Raw genomic sequence first — 18,340 nt, 5'->3', positions numbered from 1 at the left:
AACCATTCTTGATCACAAAGAGAAGGTTGAGGTCGTTTACCTTGACTTCTCAAAATATTTCGATAGGGTCAACCATATATATCTTATCAATAAGCTCAAACGATTAGGTATCAAATCACCTTTAGTTTACTGGCTCATTTGAAATCTAAGAAATCGACATTTTAAAGTCAGGGTTAACTTCACTTTCTCTCAGGCTATGGGATTTCTTAGTGGGGTCACCCAGTGTTTCTGTCTTCTTGAATTCTTACTGTGCCGTGTAGTCGGATAGCGCACAAGTGTCTTCAATAACACATGAGTAATATCATCTTAGACAGGATCAAATGATCAGCGAGATATACATCCGAAGGAATCAAGGAGAACAGGTTACAACAGTGTATAAGTGGAGAGGTTTTCACACAGAAAACTTTCGAAAAGTATTTTCAAGACCTGTTCGATTTCTGCACTTTATACTCCACTGGTCGTGAAGAAGAAAATGCCTCACACACAAGGAATCACACGTCCAAACTACTAATACACTGGAATAAAAGCTGTGTAACAAGCATAAGCATTAGAAAAATTGACGTGTGATGAGAAAAATGCTGTTAACAGCTGATAAATAATGACATCGAATACCCTCTACAGTATGCAACGTGTGCGCGAAAATCAGTGGCTTGACGTCCTGACCCTCCTGATGAAAAGCTGAACCCAGGTCAAATCTACCTCCATCACCTTGAGTGGCACTAATCAAGGCGGGCATTTCGTATTCAGAGTACTCATGGTTTGTTGAGTGTGTATTGGCCTACAAGAGTTGGTAGTTTCTGAATAATTGGGTTATTTTATTTATTTTTTCAAACACAGAAAAATTGGTACAAGGGAACACCAAATATAGATGCTCCGCAGAAATCAAATGCTTTTGTGAGGGTTGGGATTTTGCCCAGATGCCCAAACGGAAGCATAATTAGGTAGTCTAGTTGCGTCTGAAAGCCTAAAAATGTCAAATAAGCAATTTTGAGCATGTCATCTTTCTTCTCAAGTGCAAACATTGCGTTTGGTTCTTGAGCAATTGTCCATTGAGAAGCTGCCGTTATACGCATTAAGTTGAAGATCGTATTAAATTCCGAAAATAACTTAATATCAGTAAATACATTGGCATGAAGTTCTAGGGACTGCTTACTTGTGTGAGCAAGAAAATGTCCAATGCTTGTGGTCAAGCTTACAGTTTCCTGAGCTTATGGTCGATATATGTGAATGGTTTAGACGGCAGATGGTAACAAACCCTACTCGTTTCGCATGACCTTCAGAAGGCGCTTAACAAATTTCGACATGCAAGATGAGTACAGTTTGGTTGTATTGTAGAAAACGTACACTCACAACAGGCAAGTAAAGAGATAGGAGATTATTGTGAACAAATCTTCAACAGTTATAAAGCCAGTTTCTTTAATGATGAGCAAGGTCAGGCTTCCAATCCGAATCACTAATAAATTGTATATTGCCTCGTACTTTCGGTACTACCTAGGATATTCCTTGTCTAAATATTCTATAACCGCTTGCAAATAGCTCTATGTAAAGAGGACAGTGATATATTTCCTCTTCGAGTAAATTTTACTGTTTTGATCGTTTATTATGTATAAAAACTACTGTTTACACTTGAATTGAATTTATTTCAGTTAAAGTATTCTTTAAGATTATCGTTCTTCCTAAAGTAACTTGTTGTCGGTACTTTTGAGTACTTTGTTTCTATTGTATTTGCTAAAACTTTTGGTTCTAACCATTTGCAGTGTTCACTATTTTTGGTCATCAATTTCTTTTGTTTCTGGGTATTATTGTATCTAGTTTGTTTTTGAAAACCCTTGTTAGGTGGTTGGACAGTGCAAGAAAAGCAGTTGCCAACGTCCAGGTTCTCGATACTCCGTTGGGAGCGGCATACAGTGCAATGAATGCCAATGATGGTACCAAGAGGTTTGCATGAGTCTAATGCCTGCGGCCTTTAAACGTTTTAGTATATATGGTTGCGCATGAGCATGACATTGGGTTGATAAAACAGCTGCTAAATCAACTAATGCCTCAGGATATCTCCGTAATCACCTTGCTAAAGATGTATAGACTAGGTAACAGATTCAAACCAGGCCTCTCAAAGTAGTATTCAAATCTCCCATTGAACGGTACTTAATACTACAGGATGGACATAAACTAAAGGGGTCAGGAGTTTTTGTCCGTAAGGACTTTCCCCGCGCAGACCGCGTCAAAAGACGAGGAGCCGGAAAAGAACTAAAACTTGGGTTAGACACTGGCGAAAGGGACCTCAAAATTGTAAGTTTTCGGGCTAAGGTCTCGAAAAAGAATGATGACGAAGCCACCCTTAGTGCAGCATAAAGCCATTTAAATAGGCTTTGGATGTTACACGCATAAATCAAAAGTCCTAGTGGCGATTGACCTGATCAGTGCAATGCATAGGAATCATAATCTATCAATGTAGTTGGTGTAGTAAAGTGAGAACTACGTTGGAAATCAGTTTCTGTGCAATTGGTTTAGCTCACGGTGAATGGTCTTCTGCTTTAAATTAATGGTTCTGCCGGTCTCTATAGTATTAGACAGAAAGCTTTAGTCCTTTGAAATTACTGGTTGATGTACATACGTTCCGGGTGTACGTTGTGATTGACTGATTAATTTTACTTTATTGTAGGACAGTTATAATAGAAATGGATCTTTCAGTTCAGAATAAAGTGATCAAGCATTTAGAAGAAATAGAAGAAGCTGGTGAAATGGTATTAGCTAAGCAACAAGAATGCATAGTTTACGACAGGAATCGGCAAAAATCACGTGAAGCTGTGCGAAAGCTAATGCAATTGGATTCAGAAAATAAACAGTGGGCGTGCTTATCTGACCAGTTCTTTCTGTTTCCATCTGTTGGATTAAGGAAAGCAATTGAGGAGGATATTAAAGTTTATGATTCTGAAATCCAGAAATTAAATCACCAATTAAGGGAAGATATTAATTGGTTACATGAACTTGAAGGTAAAGAACCCCTCAAAGGATTTGACTTGTTGCCACTAAAAAATTAAAAAAAAAACATGATACTTAACATGTGTACAAATCAAAATAAAAGTGTATATCTTTCTGCTTCATTTTTCTTCATTTTTTTGCTTTGAGTGGTAAACTAGCCTCTGTTAACCTATTGTTCACTCAATTTCAGATGACTAATCTAATAACTTCTGGTCATAGACGTTATAACCCACTATTAGATGAATGGATTATTGTTTCTCCACATCGAATTCAACGTCCTTGGGGAGGACAAATGGAATCTGATAATCATAAACCCACAGAAGTAACTGACGTTTCTGTAAAATGTACCAAAAATCCATTATTACCCGGGTCCGTTCGTGCAAGTGGCTTAATCACACCTAATTATCAATCTGTTTACACATTTCACAATGACTTTCCTGCTTTGGTAAGTGTTTCATCTCTATCGGACATTGACAGGATTATTTATTCTAGAGAGTTTAGAAATTCTAAGGGTAGATGATTAATTAGTCACCAGGTATAGTTTTTCTCATACTAAAAAACCCTTGGATGCTGATCCTACAAACAATTAAGTGTTTGTATAAGGTAGACTAATAGTGCTTCCTACCATAAAGAAACACTGATTAGTCTTAAGAATGGTAGGTAACCAAGTTAACGTCAATAAATGGGCACATCAAATATACGTGGAAATGGTACTATAATGCATCGGTTCTAATTGCCTAACTACTAGACCGAACAGCCAAACTGACACAACGTCGATGATAATAACAATTTTAACATAAAGAAGCTGTTACTAAAGTAAGTAAAATGAGACATATTGGAAGTGTTATGAATAACACTCCAACTTTGAACTTATGTCTTAATAAGAAAGTGACCCGCGATATGTTTCCTTCGTGGTGACCAAACAGGATTGAATGTAGTTTATATTTTGGCTGAGATTTCATCTGTCTTGATTGTCATGCGTGCATCCTGTACGTATCTCCCCGATATAGTCATTATGACATAAGTTTATATGAAATTAATGAAATGTGGTTAGCAGTGGAATCCAGGACTTGCATTTTGTCCTAATTTGGACTCATCAGCTGAATGCACTTACATCCTAATACTGACACTCACTCCGGGGCTCGAACCCAGTGCTTACTACATTCCATCTTTTTATATAAAATTGTGTCATAATGCTATGTAGTGACAGTTTGCACAGGATACGCATATGCCGATTTAGACTGATCGAATTTCAGTGAAAACATCAATAGCAGGATAATTCAAACCATTGTAGATTAAATTAAGAAGGATGAAACGTACTTTTTGTGTTCTATTTCTGTGCGGTATTCGAATATGATCAAAAGGCAAGATTATACCATTTATACAGTACATTTGGCATCCCCACGAGGGTTAAATACTTTAGGTTATTATCAGTTTAATTTCATCACCTTAATTTTAAACCTGGCTACATGGATTTTAAAAAGCTTGTTTGGAATTTAGTGATCCAATAAACTACATTTCAATTCCGAATATTTTCAAGCAGATACACGTGGCTCATGTCCAGTCTTTTCGAAGAACTAATTATAAAACTAGGTCCATTCTTGGAGTTTCCAGAATGCGCTATTTTATTGCTTTCATACATTTTATTGGAGGATCCACCTAAGGGAGTTGGAAACCCCTGATTCCAAACCAGTGGTGCACATGGGCTCCAGTATTCCGAGGGAGCAAATGGTGTATGAACCAATCATTGGTCACCGGCTACCATGGGACTGCATCTCCTGACGTTGCTCCACTGCCTTGTGGATTAGACCCTTAGGTCGAAGGCTCCATGTGTGGCCCCCTAAGAAAACCACTTGCTTCGGTTTGGGCACACGGGTAGTATCACAGCCCTCACACATATCAAATGAGATGTGTGGCGTATGTGTATTTGGCGCCTCCTTGTACCAATATTTATGTTTAAATAAATAAATAAGTAAATGAATAAATGTTATTGACCTAACTGAATAATTATCCACTAAAGTCTCAATGACACTGATGTTTTTAAGCGAAGTGATTATATGATTGATGACGTGCAATGATACGATGTGTCTGTGATGGCTGCTTGCGAAAATGTATTATAACGCATGCCTCAAAATAATCTGAGATCAAAAATAGGACCACAACCCAAGAGAAAAGTTTTTTATGCAATTAAATGACATGCTTCTTTGCATGATATTACACACAAGAAACATAATAGGTTACCATATGCGACTGAAGGAAATCAGTTTATAGGTCAGTCATTCTATAATCTGTAAGATCTCGTTGTTAGACTTAATAATTACACGTCATCAGACAATTACTCGACTGATAAGTGATGCTATACTACTTCTATGTACTGCGACATTGGCACATTGATCTATGCAATTGATTAGCAGTCATTGAATCACAGGTTTAAACATCTCTTCACTCACTTAATAACTGGTTAGTGCTTCAAAGCTTTAAACAATCAACGTAGCTTCAAGCCCACTACATAACTTTGCTGTTGGTTACTCATTTGCATTAAATTCAATTAGTTCTTTAACCAATCTTACTACTGTTATTCTCTGTTGATTGTGAATTAATATTGTTTAGGTTAATGTAAATTGCGAATGTGAAAGTGTTAGTTTAACGAGCTTCAGATCTGTTGAAGAAAATCCATTATTTGCATGTGCGCCTGCACAAGGTGACTGTTTAGTTACCTGTTTTCATCCAGATTCTAATAAAACCTTAGCGCTGATGGAACAGCGTGAAATACTATCAGTTATTACTGAATGGTGCCGTATTACTGAAAAATATTTTAAAATGAAAAAATTTCAATGGCTGCAAATTTTTGAGAATCGAGGCGCAGCTGTTGGTTCGTCTAACACGCATCCGCATTGCCAGGTAAATTATGACACCGAAATGCTTTCTCACTTAAACATTATCTTGCTCTGCTATGTTTTCCTTTCGCCTTTGAAATTTAATTAAAGCTAATTAAATCATTCCTAATACAGCCAGTCTCATCTGTAACCCACCCCAAATATCACAGACTCACTTTGTCTAACCAGACTGATTTACCAAATTGCACTTTCCGTCCATCTTTTTAACCTCCCTACTTTGTGAGTAGTCTTCATTTAATACCGATGCTAATTACCGTTCCTGATATTCGTGATTTTTGTCATAATGTAATGGCAAGACTATAACCTAGAAACGTTTTTGTCTAGAAACTAAATACTTAGTTTTTCTCTTCTGTTCTATTCAATAATTAGGCTTTACTGTCAACCAGAAACATACTCATCTACACAAAAAGTACTACATTTCTTTATTTGTTTTGATTATTTATAAGAACGAGTAATTTCTGTTGTTTGTCCTTATTGTACACTTGTAATCAACATTCTTGTAGTTCATCTTTGTTAACAGTTCTGTGGCATAGGTATTTATATAAACAACATAATATGTGTTTCTTATTATATTAATAACAATGACTGTAACAGACCTGTGTAATTTGCTTAGCTAAGATCTTAAATTAGTTTACTTATGTAATGTATAAGTTAAACGACTAATCGAAGTCCCGATTTGTAATTTAGAAATATTGGCATTTTATGATGACAATTTGTTACTCATATTTTTTTAAAATATTTATATAATGTTATTCATAGTCATATATTACTATCCAGTCAGTTCGTTTCCCAAAACGTGGTAGTTGTATTATAAAATACAGATTTTAATAGTTGAGATCGTGAGTCAGTTGACGCTGGAGCACCATGGAAATCCGGATGCATTGGACGGCTGTTTCGTCCCATTCTGGGACTCCTCAGCAGTGCGCGTCCGTGATGATTCGAATCTAGGACCTATCGGTCTCGCGCGCGAACGCTTAACATCTAGATCACAACAGACCCGGTTGAACTCCACTGGTCACCGCTTCTCACTAGAACTCCATGAAATACTTCTTGAAGCCAGTCACCAGTGGGCATATGCTGATTAATATGAGAAAGGGTTTGTGTGGATATTATAGTAATTTTAATAGTTTAGATCATGAGTCAATTGAAGCTAGACCACCATGGAAAACCTGGAATCACTGGACTGCCGTTTCTCCCTGTTTTGGACTCCTCAGCAGTGCACATTCACGATCCCGCCTCGCGAGATTAAAACCCAGGACCTATCGGTCTAGCTCCATGATATAAACTATTAAAATTACTATAATATCCACAAAAACCCCTTCAAATACAGATTTGTTTATTTACCTATTACCCCTACATATTGAGTGATACCAGGGGATTATATATGGCTGCGGAAAACTCAGTAGTTTGAGTAAAGCTTGAACTCTTAACTTTGTGGTCTATCAGGAGGTTCCTGTTTATTTTATTTGTCTTTTAAATCATCACCAATCAGTCCCAACCGCACTAAGTTTTCCAGCTGTTGTCACTGTGTATTTCCTGTTATGTATCATCTTAGAAATTAAAGCAAGTATGAAACCTAGGCATAGGTTAACTGTATTAGCTCTCACCTTTTCATTGTTACGTGTGACCAATTTTAACATGATAATCCTTTTTCTTCCTTCAAAAAGCCTTATTGTCTAAAAAAGCTACTAAGAGTCAAATACTGCAAAAGATAGATCCAGTTTCATCAAAAATAATCTAGTAGAGGTCTAAATTAATATTTTGTTTGTTTTTAACCTCAAGTGTAAAATTTATTGCTGGGTGACAGTTATTATATAAATGTTTTTAGATGACTCAAATAATATTTGTTGTCACAAATGATAAAGATATCATCTACGTACCTTTTATACAAGTGGAACTTTTATATAGTCGTTTTAAGTTGATTGTTTTGTAGACTGGCCATGAAGCAGTCTGCTAGCAATGGATGAAGAGGGGATCCCATTGTTATGCCATCCTTTTTCCTGTGAATCACGTCGTTGAATGTAGACTGTACATTGCAAGTGAAACGTAGTAGTAGTTCTTTCAAATAAATTTACGGTGTTCTGATGTTAGTTACATTATTATTTACATAACTGCAAATAAAATTGATGGTCTCTGTGAGTGGGACATTAGTGAATAGTGATTCGACATGCAGAGATAGCATAATTTTGTCATTTACATTCCCTCCTTTATGTGTTCTATAAATTCAAAAGTATCATATGTGGAGTGTCTAAAAATGCATTTTCTTACGGGTTCTAGGAGATCCGCCAGCCACTCTGTTATAGAGTGGTAAGGGCATCCGGACATATCCAGAATTGGTCTGAGAGGTAGACCAGATTAGTGTATTTTAGGTAGACCATATAATCGCGGTATTATTGATCCTGTTGTTTGTATCCGCTAAAAGGCATGTTCGTCGATTGACTGATCATTTTTCATTTTCTGAAGAACTTCAATCAATTGCTTTTCTATTATTTCAGTCTTGTTTTTCTCATTGATTGGTTTGGAGAATTCGGTGTCATCTTATAGTAGCTGATCCTACATTTTACGTGACAGAAGATGTTCTGTGGATACATTTGCAAACAACACGTCAGTTAACTTCTTAAAGTTCAAATAATATATAAAATACGTCATAGCTGCAATGTATCTAACGTAGTTTTTAGTCTGACAGAAGTTGCAGAAGTGTTTTACATCATGTCAAACTAAATACTGCAAGTATCCTAGGATAGAAGTGTTGAGATTAAATGGATTGACTTCTATACGCACTGTTCTAAAGTATTGGTCCTTAAATTCCAGTCTTTTTTACTTACATACTTGCTTACATCTGTTACTCCCAACAAAGCATAGGCTGCCGACCAGCATTCTCCAACCCACTCTGTCCTGGGCCTTCCTTTCTAGTTCTATCCAATGGCTGTTCATTCTCATTTCTGTCTTGATTTCTCGACGTAACGTGTTCTTTGGTCTTCTTCTTTCCCTCTGACCTTGAGGATTCCAAGTGAGGGCTTGCCTTATGACACAGTTGGGTGCTTTCCTCAACGTGTGTCCTATCCACTTCCAACGCTTCTTCCTGATTTCTTCTCCCGCTGGGATCTCGTTTGTTCTCTCCCACAGTAGGTTGTTGCTCCCGACCGAAGCTGCTACCTTGACACGGTGGTCGGGCTTGCCTATCGTGATGACCCAACCGAGCTATATTGGCTGGAACATATGTTCCTGTAGGTTCTACCATGCCAGGCAGGTCGATTGGAGAACTGTAAGACTAAAAGCAGCAACTCAAAGTCTGAGGGCGAAGTCGTACTGCTGACTGTAGAGGAGTGTGACAGCAGTAAGGTGTTTCCCTCGGACAACCAGCATCTGCAGCGATGCTGCCTTCCCACAAGGAGCGGTGGGGTTAGAAAAGGTCGACCCTAAAGATGTCACACCTCACCTTACCTCACGGATTTCCGTCTCCGGCGGTAAAGCCCTTTGAAGAACGGAGCTAACACATTAAAAACTTTCCACGAAAAGGCCGTGCGCGACCGGCCTCAGCCAGTTGTCCCTTGGGCTCTGCGGTCACGCTCCCAGGTCGTCAAGACCAACACTAATCCAATTTCCTTTTCAGGTCCCTCAACAAATACCCTTCCACGGTGTGGGCAGCCGGGAAGTGATATCAGCCCTCATACCCGTAACAACTCACGAAGCCAAGTTGGTCACATTCAAATCCTTCCTACACCTCCAAATAAATTTCTTATCTCCATGACTAACCCTTCTCACGTCCCTTTATCACCTCGCACCGCTAGGGCAAACGATTCGAGTACGCGGAACGCTATTCCTGGTCTCCTGAAACCACGATCTAAACTACACGTAGGAGCTTTTAACGTACGAACACTTTGCCAAATAGGACAGCAGGCTTCCTTAACTAGGACTTTAGAATCCCGCGCCATCGATGTGTGCTGCGTCTCCGAAACGCACATACAGGATCCGAGTAGCGTCATTCATCTGACCTCACCATGCCAAAATAAAGAACCGACTCGATTTACGCTTCGTGTATCTGGAAGCCCTGATTCTGCTTCCCGTGGCCTCGCCGGCGTAGGTATAGCATTGAGTCCTAGGGCAGAACTAGCTCTCAGAGTGGATCCCAGTAGACAGTCGTTTGTGCGCTGTCCGACTGAACGGAACAGTAAGGATCCGGAAAGATAGGGACACTCGTCGTTGCCTTTTCGTCGTCTCTGCCTATTCTCCCATTGACTGCAGCTCAGATGATGTAAAAGATGAGTTTTACAGAATGCTCTCCGACCTTCTCCGAAAAGCTAGGCGCTCGGATGTAGTAATAGTGGCTGGTGACTTTAATGCTCAAGTAGGTAAACTAAGCGATAGGGAAAGACACCTGGGTGGATCTTATGGTGTCGTGGCTCAAAGAACAGATAATGGCGACCGTCTGTTGCAGCTATGCTCAGATAACCGCCTCTTTCTTGCAAATACTAACTTTAAGCATAAGGAAAAACATATTTTAGCATGGCGACCCCCTAATTCGTCCCAACGTTGAACCCAAATAGATCACATCGCTATCAGCCACCGATGGAGGGGCTCGATAGAAGACTGTCGCTCATTCTGGAGCACATGCTTAGATTCAGGTCATGCTCTAGTGCGAGCACGTATTTGCTTGCGTCTTACTGGACGTAGGAAAGACGCTGCAAGGAAACCTCTTAGGGGCCTACTTAGTGATAGTCAAGCTAAGAGTATATTTCAGGAACAACTAGGAAAACAGTTAGGCAGCCATGTATGTGATGCCCACCCCGATGCAGCATGGAATGATATTCGAAAAGCTGTGGAAACAGCAGTGATATCTGCTAGTAAGGTAAACCAGAAGGTTAGGGAGCAACACTGGATCTCAGCAGCATCTATCTCACTGATAGATGCCCGAAAACTCATTCCACCTGGCTCTGAACATAATGAAGAGCGGAGTCAGCTTAAGCGCAAGCTGACAAGAAGCCTACGCAATGATCGCGAACAGTGGTGGGTGGCGAAAGCAAGAGAGATGGAAAAGGCAGCGGCAATAGGTAATAGCAGACAATTGTTCAGACTCGTTAAGGAAACCGGAATTAGGAACCCGACCGTTAGCGAAACAATCTCAGAGAAAGATGGACATATTATTCATTCTCAATCCAGGAGATTGGATCGATGGGCAGAACACTTTAGGGATCAGTTCAACTTGCCTTCAGCCACACTTCGGTTTCCCACGATCTCTAGTCAACCTGAATGGCAAGTTAATGTAGGTCCTCCGTCCCTTTACGAAGTTGAAAAAGCCATAAGAAATCTGAAACGAGGGAGAGCAGCAGGCCCTGACAGGTTTACTCCTGGGATTTTTAAGGATGGTGGTCCAGTATTAGCAATGAGATTAACCGAGGTCTTAGGTAGAATTTGGGAACTGGACATAATTCCATCTGACTGGTCTCAATCACTGATTGTGCCAGTCTATAAGAAAGGAAAAAATTTATCTTGTGACAATAACAGAGGAATCAGTTTGACAAATATAGCGTCTAAAATATTAGCTTCAATAATACTTCGACGCCCAACTAAAGCTCGTGAAGAGCAGATTAGAGAAAACCAAGCCGGTTTTCGACCTGGACGTGGTTGTATAGATCAGGTATTCACACTACGCCAGGTTCTAGAACACAGACACACATTCAGACGCCCCACAATGGTAGTATTTCTCGACCTTAAGGCGGCATTCGACTCTGTTGATCGTGAGGTTCTATGGCAGTGTTTGTCACTGAAAGGAGTACCAAAGAAGTACATTAACCTTATAAAGGCTCTCTACTCGAACACAACTGGTAGGGTGAGAGCTCATGGCGAACTGTCATCAGAATTGTTTACCTCAAGTGGTGTTCGTCAGGGCTGTCCACTCTCTCCATTCTTGTTCAACTTTGTCGTCGATGTACTTTTAGAGATAACACTTTCCTCGTCTAGATTTCCAGGGGTTGAACTTGTACCGGGAGGTTCACTTGTTGACTTAGAATATGCTGATGACATAGTTTTATTTGGTGAAGACGCTGACAAAATGCGGAGTCTTCTGACCACTCTGAGCAACAATGCAAGCATGTTCGGGATGCGATTCTCCCCCTCGAAATGCAAAATGTTGCTTCAGGATTGGGTTGCATTGACACCCGAACTAATGATATGGGGTGAAGTAGTTGAGTGTGTCGACCGCTTCACTTATCTTGGAAGTCTCATCAGCCCTTGTGGTCTGGTGTGTGACGAAATCTCAGCACGGATACAGAAGGGTCGACTAGCTTTTGCCAACTTGCGTTATTTATGGCGTAGGCGAGATATCCGTCTATCAACCAAAGGACGTGTTTACTGCGCAGTAGTTCGTTCCGTCCTACTTTATGGCAGTGAAACATGGCCGGTAAGAGTAGAGGATATTCGTAGGCTACTAGTATTCGATCATAGGTGTCTTCGAAACATTGCCCGTATATCCTGGGACCACCTAGTAAGTAACACAGTTGTTAGGAAACGGGTACTAGGTAAGGATGGCAAATCCATTGATGAAGTGATGAAACTTCATCAGTTGAGATGGCTGGGACACGTGTTACGTATGCCCAACGACCGACTACCTCGACGTGCTATGTTCAGTGGTATAGGAGTAAGTTGGAAGAAAGCTAGAGGCGGCCAAACCAAAACATGGCACAAGTCCATGAAGTCACTGACAAGTGGACTGAGTCATGTTGGTAGGTGTAGACTACCTGGTTGGGGACCACGAGATGATAGAAACCGATGGTTAGAGACCCTGAATAACATGGCTCAAAATCGTTTGCAATGGCGCAGGTGGATCCACTCTTTGTGTTCTCCCAAATTCTAATCTTCTGAATTCTTCATGTCCCTTTCTTTTTTCTCTTTCCAAATTTATTTCACTGGCTTATAGTCCTTGAATAACATCTTCAAACCCAAATTTTTCTGATTACAGCTTATAATCTTACTACACCTAGCACTACGGGATTTGAATCGACAACTGCATCTCTGTGCTAATGTGGTGTGGCAACTCGAACTGATGTACGTACGTACGAACTTCTACGTTGTTACTGACTGACTGACTGACCCTGTTGAAGACTTTTCCCGGCATTGAGAGAAGAGTGATGCCGCTGTAGTTATCACAGTTACTGAGATCGCCTTTCTTTGGTATTTTGACCAGAAGTCCTTCTTTCCAGTCTGTTGGTACTTGTTCCTCATCCCAAATCTTATTGAAGAGAATGTGGAGTATCCTTGCAATTACCACTACGTATGTTTTTAGTGCCTCTGCTGAAATGTTGTCTGGTCCTGCTGCTTTGCCATCCTTGATTTGTCTGATGGCCATGCTGATTTCTTCGATTGCTGGTGGACCAACAGTGATTGGGAGGTCCGTGTGTGCTGCTTCGATGTTGGGTGGGTTCAGTGGGGCTGGTCGATTCAAAAGTTCTTTGAAGTGTTCTACCCACCTGTTTCGTTGTTCTTCAATGTTGGTGATTACCTTGCCTTCCTTGCTTTTCACTGTTTGCTCCGGTTTACGGTGATTTCCATAGAGTTTCTTTGTTATGTCATACAGTTCTCTCATGCTTCCTTCTCTTGCAGGCTTTTCCGCTGTCCTTGCTAGATCTTCCACATATTTACGTTTGTCAGTTCTAATGCTCCTCTTCACTTGCTTGTTTACTTCTGTGTATTCAGCTTGTGCCTTGGCTTTCTCTGTTCTTGTTCGGCTGGTATTGATTGCTGCCTTCTTGTTCCTCCTTTCTTGAATCATATCCAGTGTATCAACAGTGATCCATTCCTTGTGATGGTGCTTATTGTGGCCCAGAACCTCATGACATGTTGAAGTGATTGCCTCCTTTATCCCTTTCCAGTTGCTCTCCATAGTAGTTCCCTCTCCATTGAGTAGATCGTGAAAGGCCTGGAACCTATTACTGAGGGCTATCTTGAATTCGTTGAGTTTGTTACTATTCCGAAGAAAGTCCGTATTAAACTTTTGTGATGTTGTCCACCCTGTTTTCCAGTGCTTCTTGAGTTTCAATTTCATCTTGGCGACCAGCAATTGATGATCTGATGCTATATCAGCTTACCTCTTGGTTCTCATATCCTCCATCGTCCTTCTGAACTTTTTGTTGATGCAGATATGGTCGATTTTGTTCTGTGCAGTGTGACCCGGTGCAGTCCATGTGGCTTTGTGTATGCGTTTATGTGGGAATATAGTGCCGCCTATGACCAATTTATTGAAGGCACATAGGTTTGCAAATCTCTCAAGATTTTCGTTTCGTTCTCCTAGTCCATGTCGTCCCATGTCTTTGTATCCGGTGTTGTCCATTCTAACCTTGACATTTAGGTCTTTTATCAGAATGGTTAGGGTCCTTTGTTGCGCACTTTTCGACGATTGACTGGTCTATCGTAGAATTGATCTGTAACGTCTTCATTGTAGTCGTTGGTAGGCGCATAGCATTGGATGACATTCATTGTAATGCCCTCTTTCTTTGTTTTGAAGGAGGCTTTGATGATCCTTGGTCCATGAGATTCACATCCTATAAGTGCATTTTGTGCTTGTTCGGATAGCATCAATGCAACTCCTTGTGTATAACTCTTCTAAATGGGAGACCTAACTCCCAGGGTTGAGTTTTAATGGTTTTAATAGTTTTTTGTAGTTAGCGTTTTCTAGCGAGTTGGTTTTCTACGGGACGGGGTCGCTAACCCCATGCCAAACCCTCCTTCTTTATCTGGGCTTGGGACCGGCAGTAGCCTAAGAGGGGCTCCAGGCGGAGTTAAATTCTAGTCTAAAGTTCATTATTTTACTGTGGCTCTGGTATAGGAAATTTAAGTTTCCGAACATTGACCTTGATCAGTATATACGCAGACACTTCCTGAGCTAACAACGATGTTTGACTCATAGTGATAAATTTTTCTTTGTATCATTATGCGACCTCATGGGGGTCTAGTTAATCGAGTCATTCTTATAGTACTCTCATCCTCATTGATCTAGTCTGTTATAGTACATTATGTTTATTGTGTATCTTATTATTTCTTAGTCCAAATGTAAATGAAATTTTTAAAATTGTTGTCTGTACTAAATACTTCATTCTTTTATCTTTTGATAATGATGGTGTAATCCACATGTAAAAAGTAAAACACTTGAAATCTGTACAAGTTTCATGCTGTTTAGATTGTATTCTTTATATTCCAAGTCGTAATCATTTGTACAACATTAGTGTTTTCTCTTTTTGGTTTCAAATAGTAGCTCTCCTCAAATAAAATAATTAAGATCCAGCTGGGCATCTTTAACATCTGCTATGGCGCCTTAGTGCTCCTATACAGAGTTAGAGTGTCAACAAACAAACTATTCATGCTTTTTGTACAGAATATCGATTTTGTTCTCAATTTTCATGAGTAGCAAAATTACAGTACTTTTGAGGCCTTCGTCTGCACTGTCTTATCTGGTTGACTGACCAAGTCACAAATGCTGATGATGAAAGTATTAATACATTGGGGATCGTTACGTTTCCGTGAAATGGTCTCGGACCACAATTATTTTGTAACTCAGTTAAGTATGGATGAAAGAAAACCACTTAAATTAGTATCACAAAATATATCTTAGTAATATTTTCTAGTGTTAATCACTATCTCTCCTGGATTGCTAATTTTTATTGCTAATCTTTTTTCGTTTTTATTACAGATTTGGGCATGTGGTTTTATGCCATCGCAAGTGTTAAGACTTGATAAAAATCAACAGAATTATGCTCTGCAACATAATGGTATACCTTTGCTGTTGGATTATGCTATGCAAGAGAAAGTGAATATGAATAATTGTACATCGGATTCGCGTATAATTATCTGTTCAACTCATTGGCTCGTTATTGTTCCATGGTGGGCATGTTGGCCTTTTGAAACAATGATTTTACCTCATAAACGTCATATTCTCTGGTTACACGAATTAACTGAAGATGAGAAATATGACCTCGCCTCCGTAATGCAGAATTTACTTGTTCGTTATGATAATCTATTTAGCACACAATTCCCATATTCTATGGGTTGGTATCAGGCACCTATGTGCTCCTCCAAAGAGGAGTCCTTGGGAGATCTAAAAAGTAAATATAAACATTGGCAGTTACATGCTTTGTATTTACCTCCCCTGTTAAGATCATCTACAGTAAAAAAATTCATGTCTGGTTTCGAGTTATTAGCGGAAACCCAGCGAGATTTACTACCAGAAACAGCTGCAAATATGCTTCGTGAAACTAGTACAGTCCACTATACTAAACGGGTATTATAAACATGTTTCCGAGTCAGTATATCACTGTCATGATTAAAGGGCTTTCATTTTGTTTTGCAATTTTTTAATGTTTATAGTGACTGTACTTTTAATATTTTGAACAGAAATATCTCGAGATGTTCCTAAAGAGTATTTGCTATTTTGTTAATATTTTCTTGATGCCTTATTAACTTTAAATATAATCTGTTTTGAACCACAAGCTATTATGTTTCTTTCGAATTTCGTATATCAGTTTGACGAAATAATTAATGGGCATCTCATGATGCACAAGTTTTCTACTTCAGTCCAATAATTTCAATCGTTTTTCGAAGGTTTATTTGAATCCGCTCCCCTCATTATCCAATTATGTCAAGAAATTCCGAATAATACGATTTCTTATTTGTTATGTTTTGTAAACATAGTCATGCATAATTTTCGAACTTTCGATTGTAGCTCAATTATTTCTAAGAAAGCTTTTTTGTTTGACTAACGTTTTTAATCTTTAGAACCAATTCCAATTAATTTAGACTGAACAGACAAGGACTACTAATCATCGTAATATGAGTGTGACTCAGTTTGTTGTATACGAATGTATGGGGATGTTTTGTTATATTTTATAGTTGGCCAGTCAGTATTATTATCTGAAATGTTAAAATAGGCACATATTGATAAATAAACGTTTCTTAAAACCCTTCGGATGACGTTTGAGATAAGTTGTTACTGTTACTTTCCCAGTGAAAATAAATTCGAATAATTCCTTGATAATATTGTTGTTAGATGCACCTGATGCAGCCTCTTTTATGATTAACTTATAGTAACAGATTCTAGTTTCTCATACTCAATAATTGGTTAATAATACCCTCTTTCAATTTTTCATACTTAATATTCATTTATTATCACTCCCAAGCTTTTATTTATGTCCTTCAGTATAAGAAATTCGGGCTTTCAGTATTTCAAAAAATAGTATAACTTTATGGAGAAGTTGGTGGCTATCAGTTCGTCGAGCTTTGATTATTCTCACCGTTTAAAACTGTAATAACTTGGCCTAGAAGTACCACAGATATATTTCTCGAAGTTTTTGGTCTTCAAGGTTGATAATCACCATGTAGCTCAACGCCAACCATTTTAGTTCTGTTCGATGAATGTCACAAAGAAACCTGAAGCAGAATGAAATGGGTGTCCGATAAGGTATACTGACTCCATATACGACGATTAGAGAGTGACGATATATTTTGTTAATAGGTCACGTAGGAATTTTCCATAAAGTAAATCATAGTATTGCATTTGACAATATAATCTCTGTACATTAAAAAACTGTACAAATTAACTTAGTGATAAACTGATGAATGAAAAAACCACTAACACAATGAGTAAATACTAGGAAATATTAGAAATGGACGAAATCAACTTTGTGATCAACTATCAGTATCAATACCAATGTTTGACTTGATAGTATAAAAAAACAACCGATATTCATGAATTACTTATAACTATAAGGTTATAGGATATTTGTAATATACCATTGAGTGACAAATTAAAATTATGCTGTTTCGCGACTTAGTGAGAGTTGCTTTTCCATTGAATTAATAAGCGAATAAAATTATTATAAATTTAGATAGTAAAAAGAAACAAATCAAAGTTTAACCGAAATAAATCTGACTATACTAATTGTTATGTCCTAGCAAAGATTAAATTATGAGTGGCTTCTGGGATCTATTTATGGATAACTACTAAGTAACTATATTATATGCATATTCATATTCCTTTTATCATAAACTTACATTTGACCCATTGACTACTATTTGATTTAGTATTCTTAAGTTATTTCCAATATATTAGTTACAGTATCTCACACTCACAACCACTTTGGGTCTGATCTTGTGTAATTGTTATTTCCTGTTTTATGGTTTAATGCGGTCTGATTTGCTTGTAAATAAACTGCGTATGTCTGAAATACATGATTCATATAGTAGAAACGTTGTTCTGAACTCAAACAGGCACGGCTAGGCGGAAGGACCAATGAGGACTCAGAGTTGGCTGTTCGCACTAGTTTATCCGTCATTGGTTCTAATTGGGCAATCTAATCACGTGATATAACTAACAGTTTATAGAACACAATACCAATATCATGTCATTCAAGTCAAGTGTGATGCAATGTGTGAGTGTCTTTATATGTAATAATGCGTACGTAAGTTGATGCATA

At 38.7% G+C, this 18,340-nt stretch overlaps 1 protein-coding gene across 3 annotated transcripts; it reads left to right on the top strand.

The window, feature by feature from the left end:
• The first annotated feature begins 657 nt into the window (after positions 1-657).
• Positions 658-17,046, top strand: PDRG1 (p53 and DNA damage-regulated protein 1). Of its 3 annotated transcripts, XM_051211201.1 has the most exons (4): positions 658-790; positions 2,663-3,427; positions 5,593-5,883; positions 15,562-17,046. In XM_051211201.1, the coding sequence occupies exons 2-4, from the start codon at positions 3,173-3,175 to the stop codon at positions 16,156-16,158; spliced, it is 1,143 nt and encodes a 380-aa protein (XP_051071239.1). In that variant the 5' UTR covers positions 658-790; positions 2,663-3,172; the 3' UTR covers positions 16,159-17,046. The 3 variants fall into 3 exon arrangements, with proteins under 3 accessions (XP_051071239.1, XP_051071240.1, XP_051071241.1); XM_051211202.1 differs by lacking the exon at positions 15,562-17,046 and having other exon boundaries at positions 658-786; positions 1,837-3,427; positions 5,593-6,443; XM_051211203.1 differs by lacking the exons at positions 5,593-5,883; positions 15,562-17,046 and having other exon boundaries at positions 658-3,104.
• The last annotated feature ends 1,294 nt before the right edge of the window (positions 17,047-18,340 follow it).

The sequence above is a fragment of the Schistosoma haematobium genome, chromosome ZW, assembly GCF_000699445.3.
Source record: "Schistosoma haematobium chromosome ZW, whole genome shotgun sequence".
Taxonomy (NCBI): domain Eukaryota; kingdom Metazoa; phylum Platyhelminthes; class Trematoda; order Strigeidida; family Schistosomatidae; genus Schistosoma; species Schistosoma haematobium.
Note: the sequence above shows the minus strand (reverse complement) of the source record. Positions and strands in the feature narration are given on the sequence as shown.

What these genes read in the sequence shown, in the direction of transcription:
- PDRG1 (XM_051211201.1), top strand. Translation starts at nt 3,173, where the DNA reads ATGACTAATCTAATAACTTCTGGTCATAGACGTTATAACCCACTATTA. An exon ending in ACAATGACTTTCCTGCTTTG is followed by an intron (nt 3,428 to 5,592) that starts GTAAGTGTTTCA and finishes AATATTGTTTAG; the next exon opens with GTTAATGTAAATTGCGAATG. An exon ending in ACACGCATCCGCATTGCCAG is followed by an intron (nt 5,884 to 15,561) that starts GTAAATTATGAC and finishes TTTTTATTACAG; the next exon opens with ATTTGGGCATGTGGTTTTAT.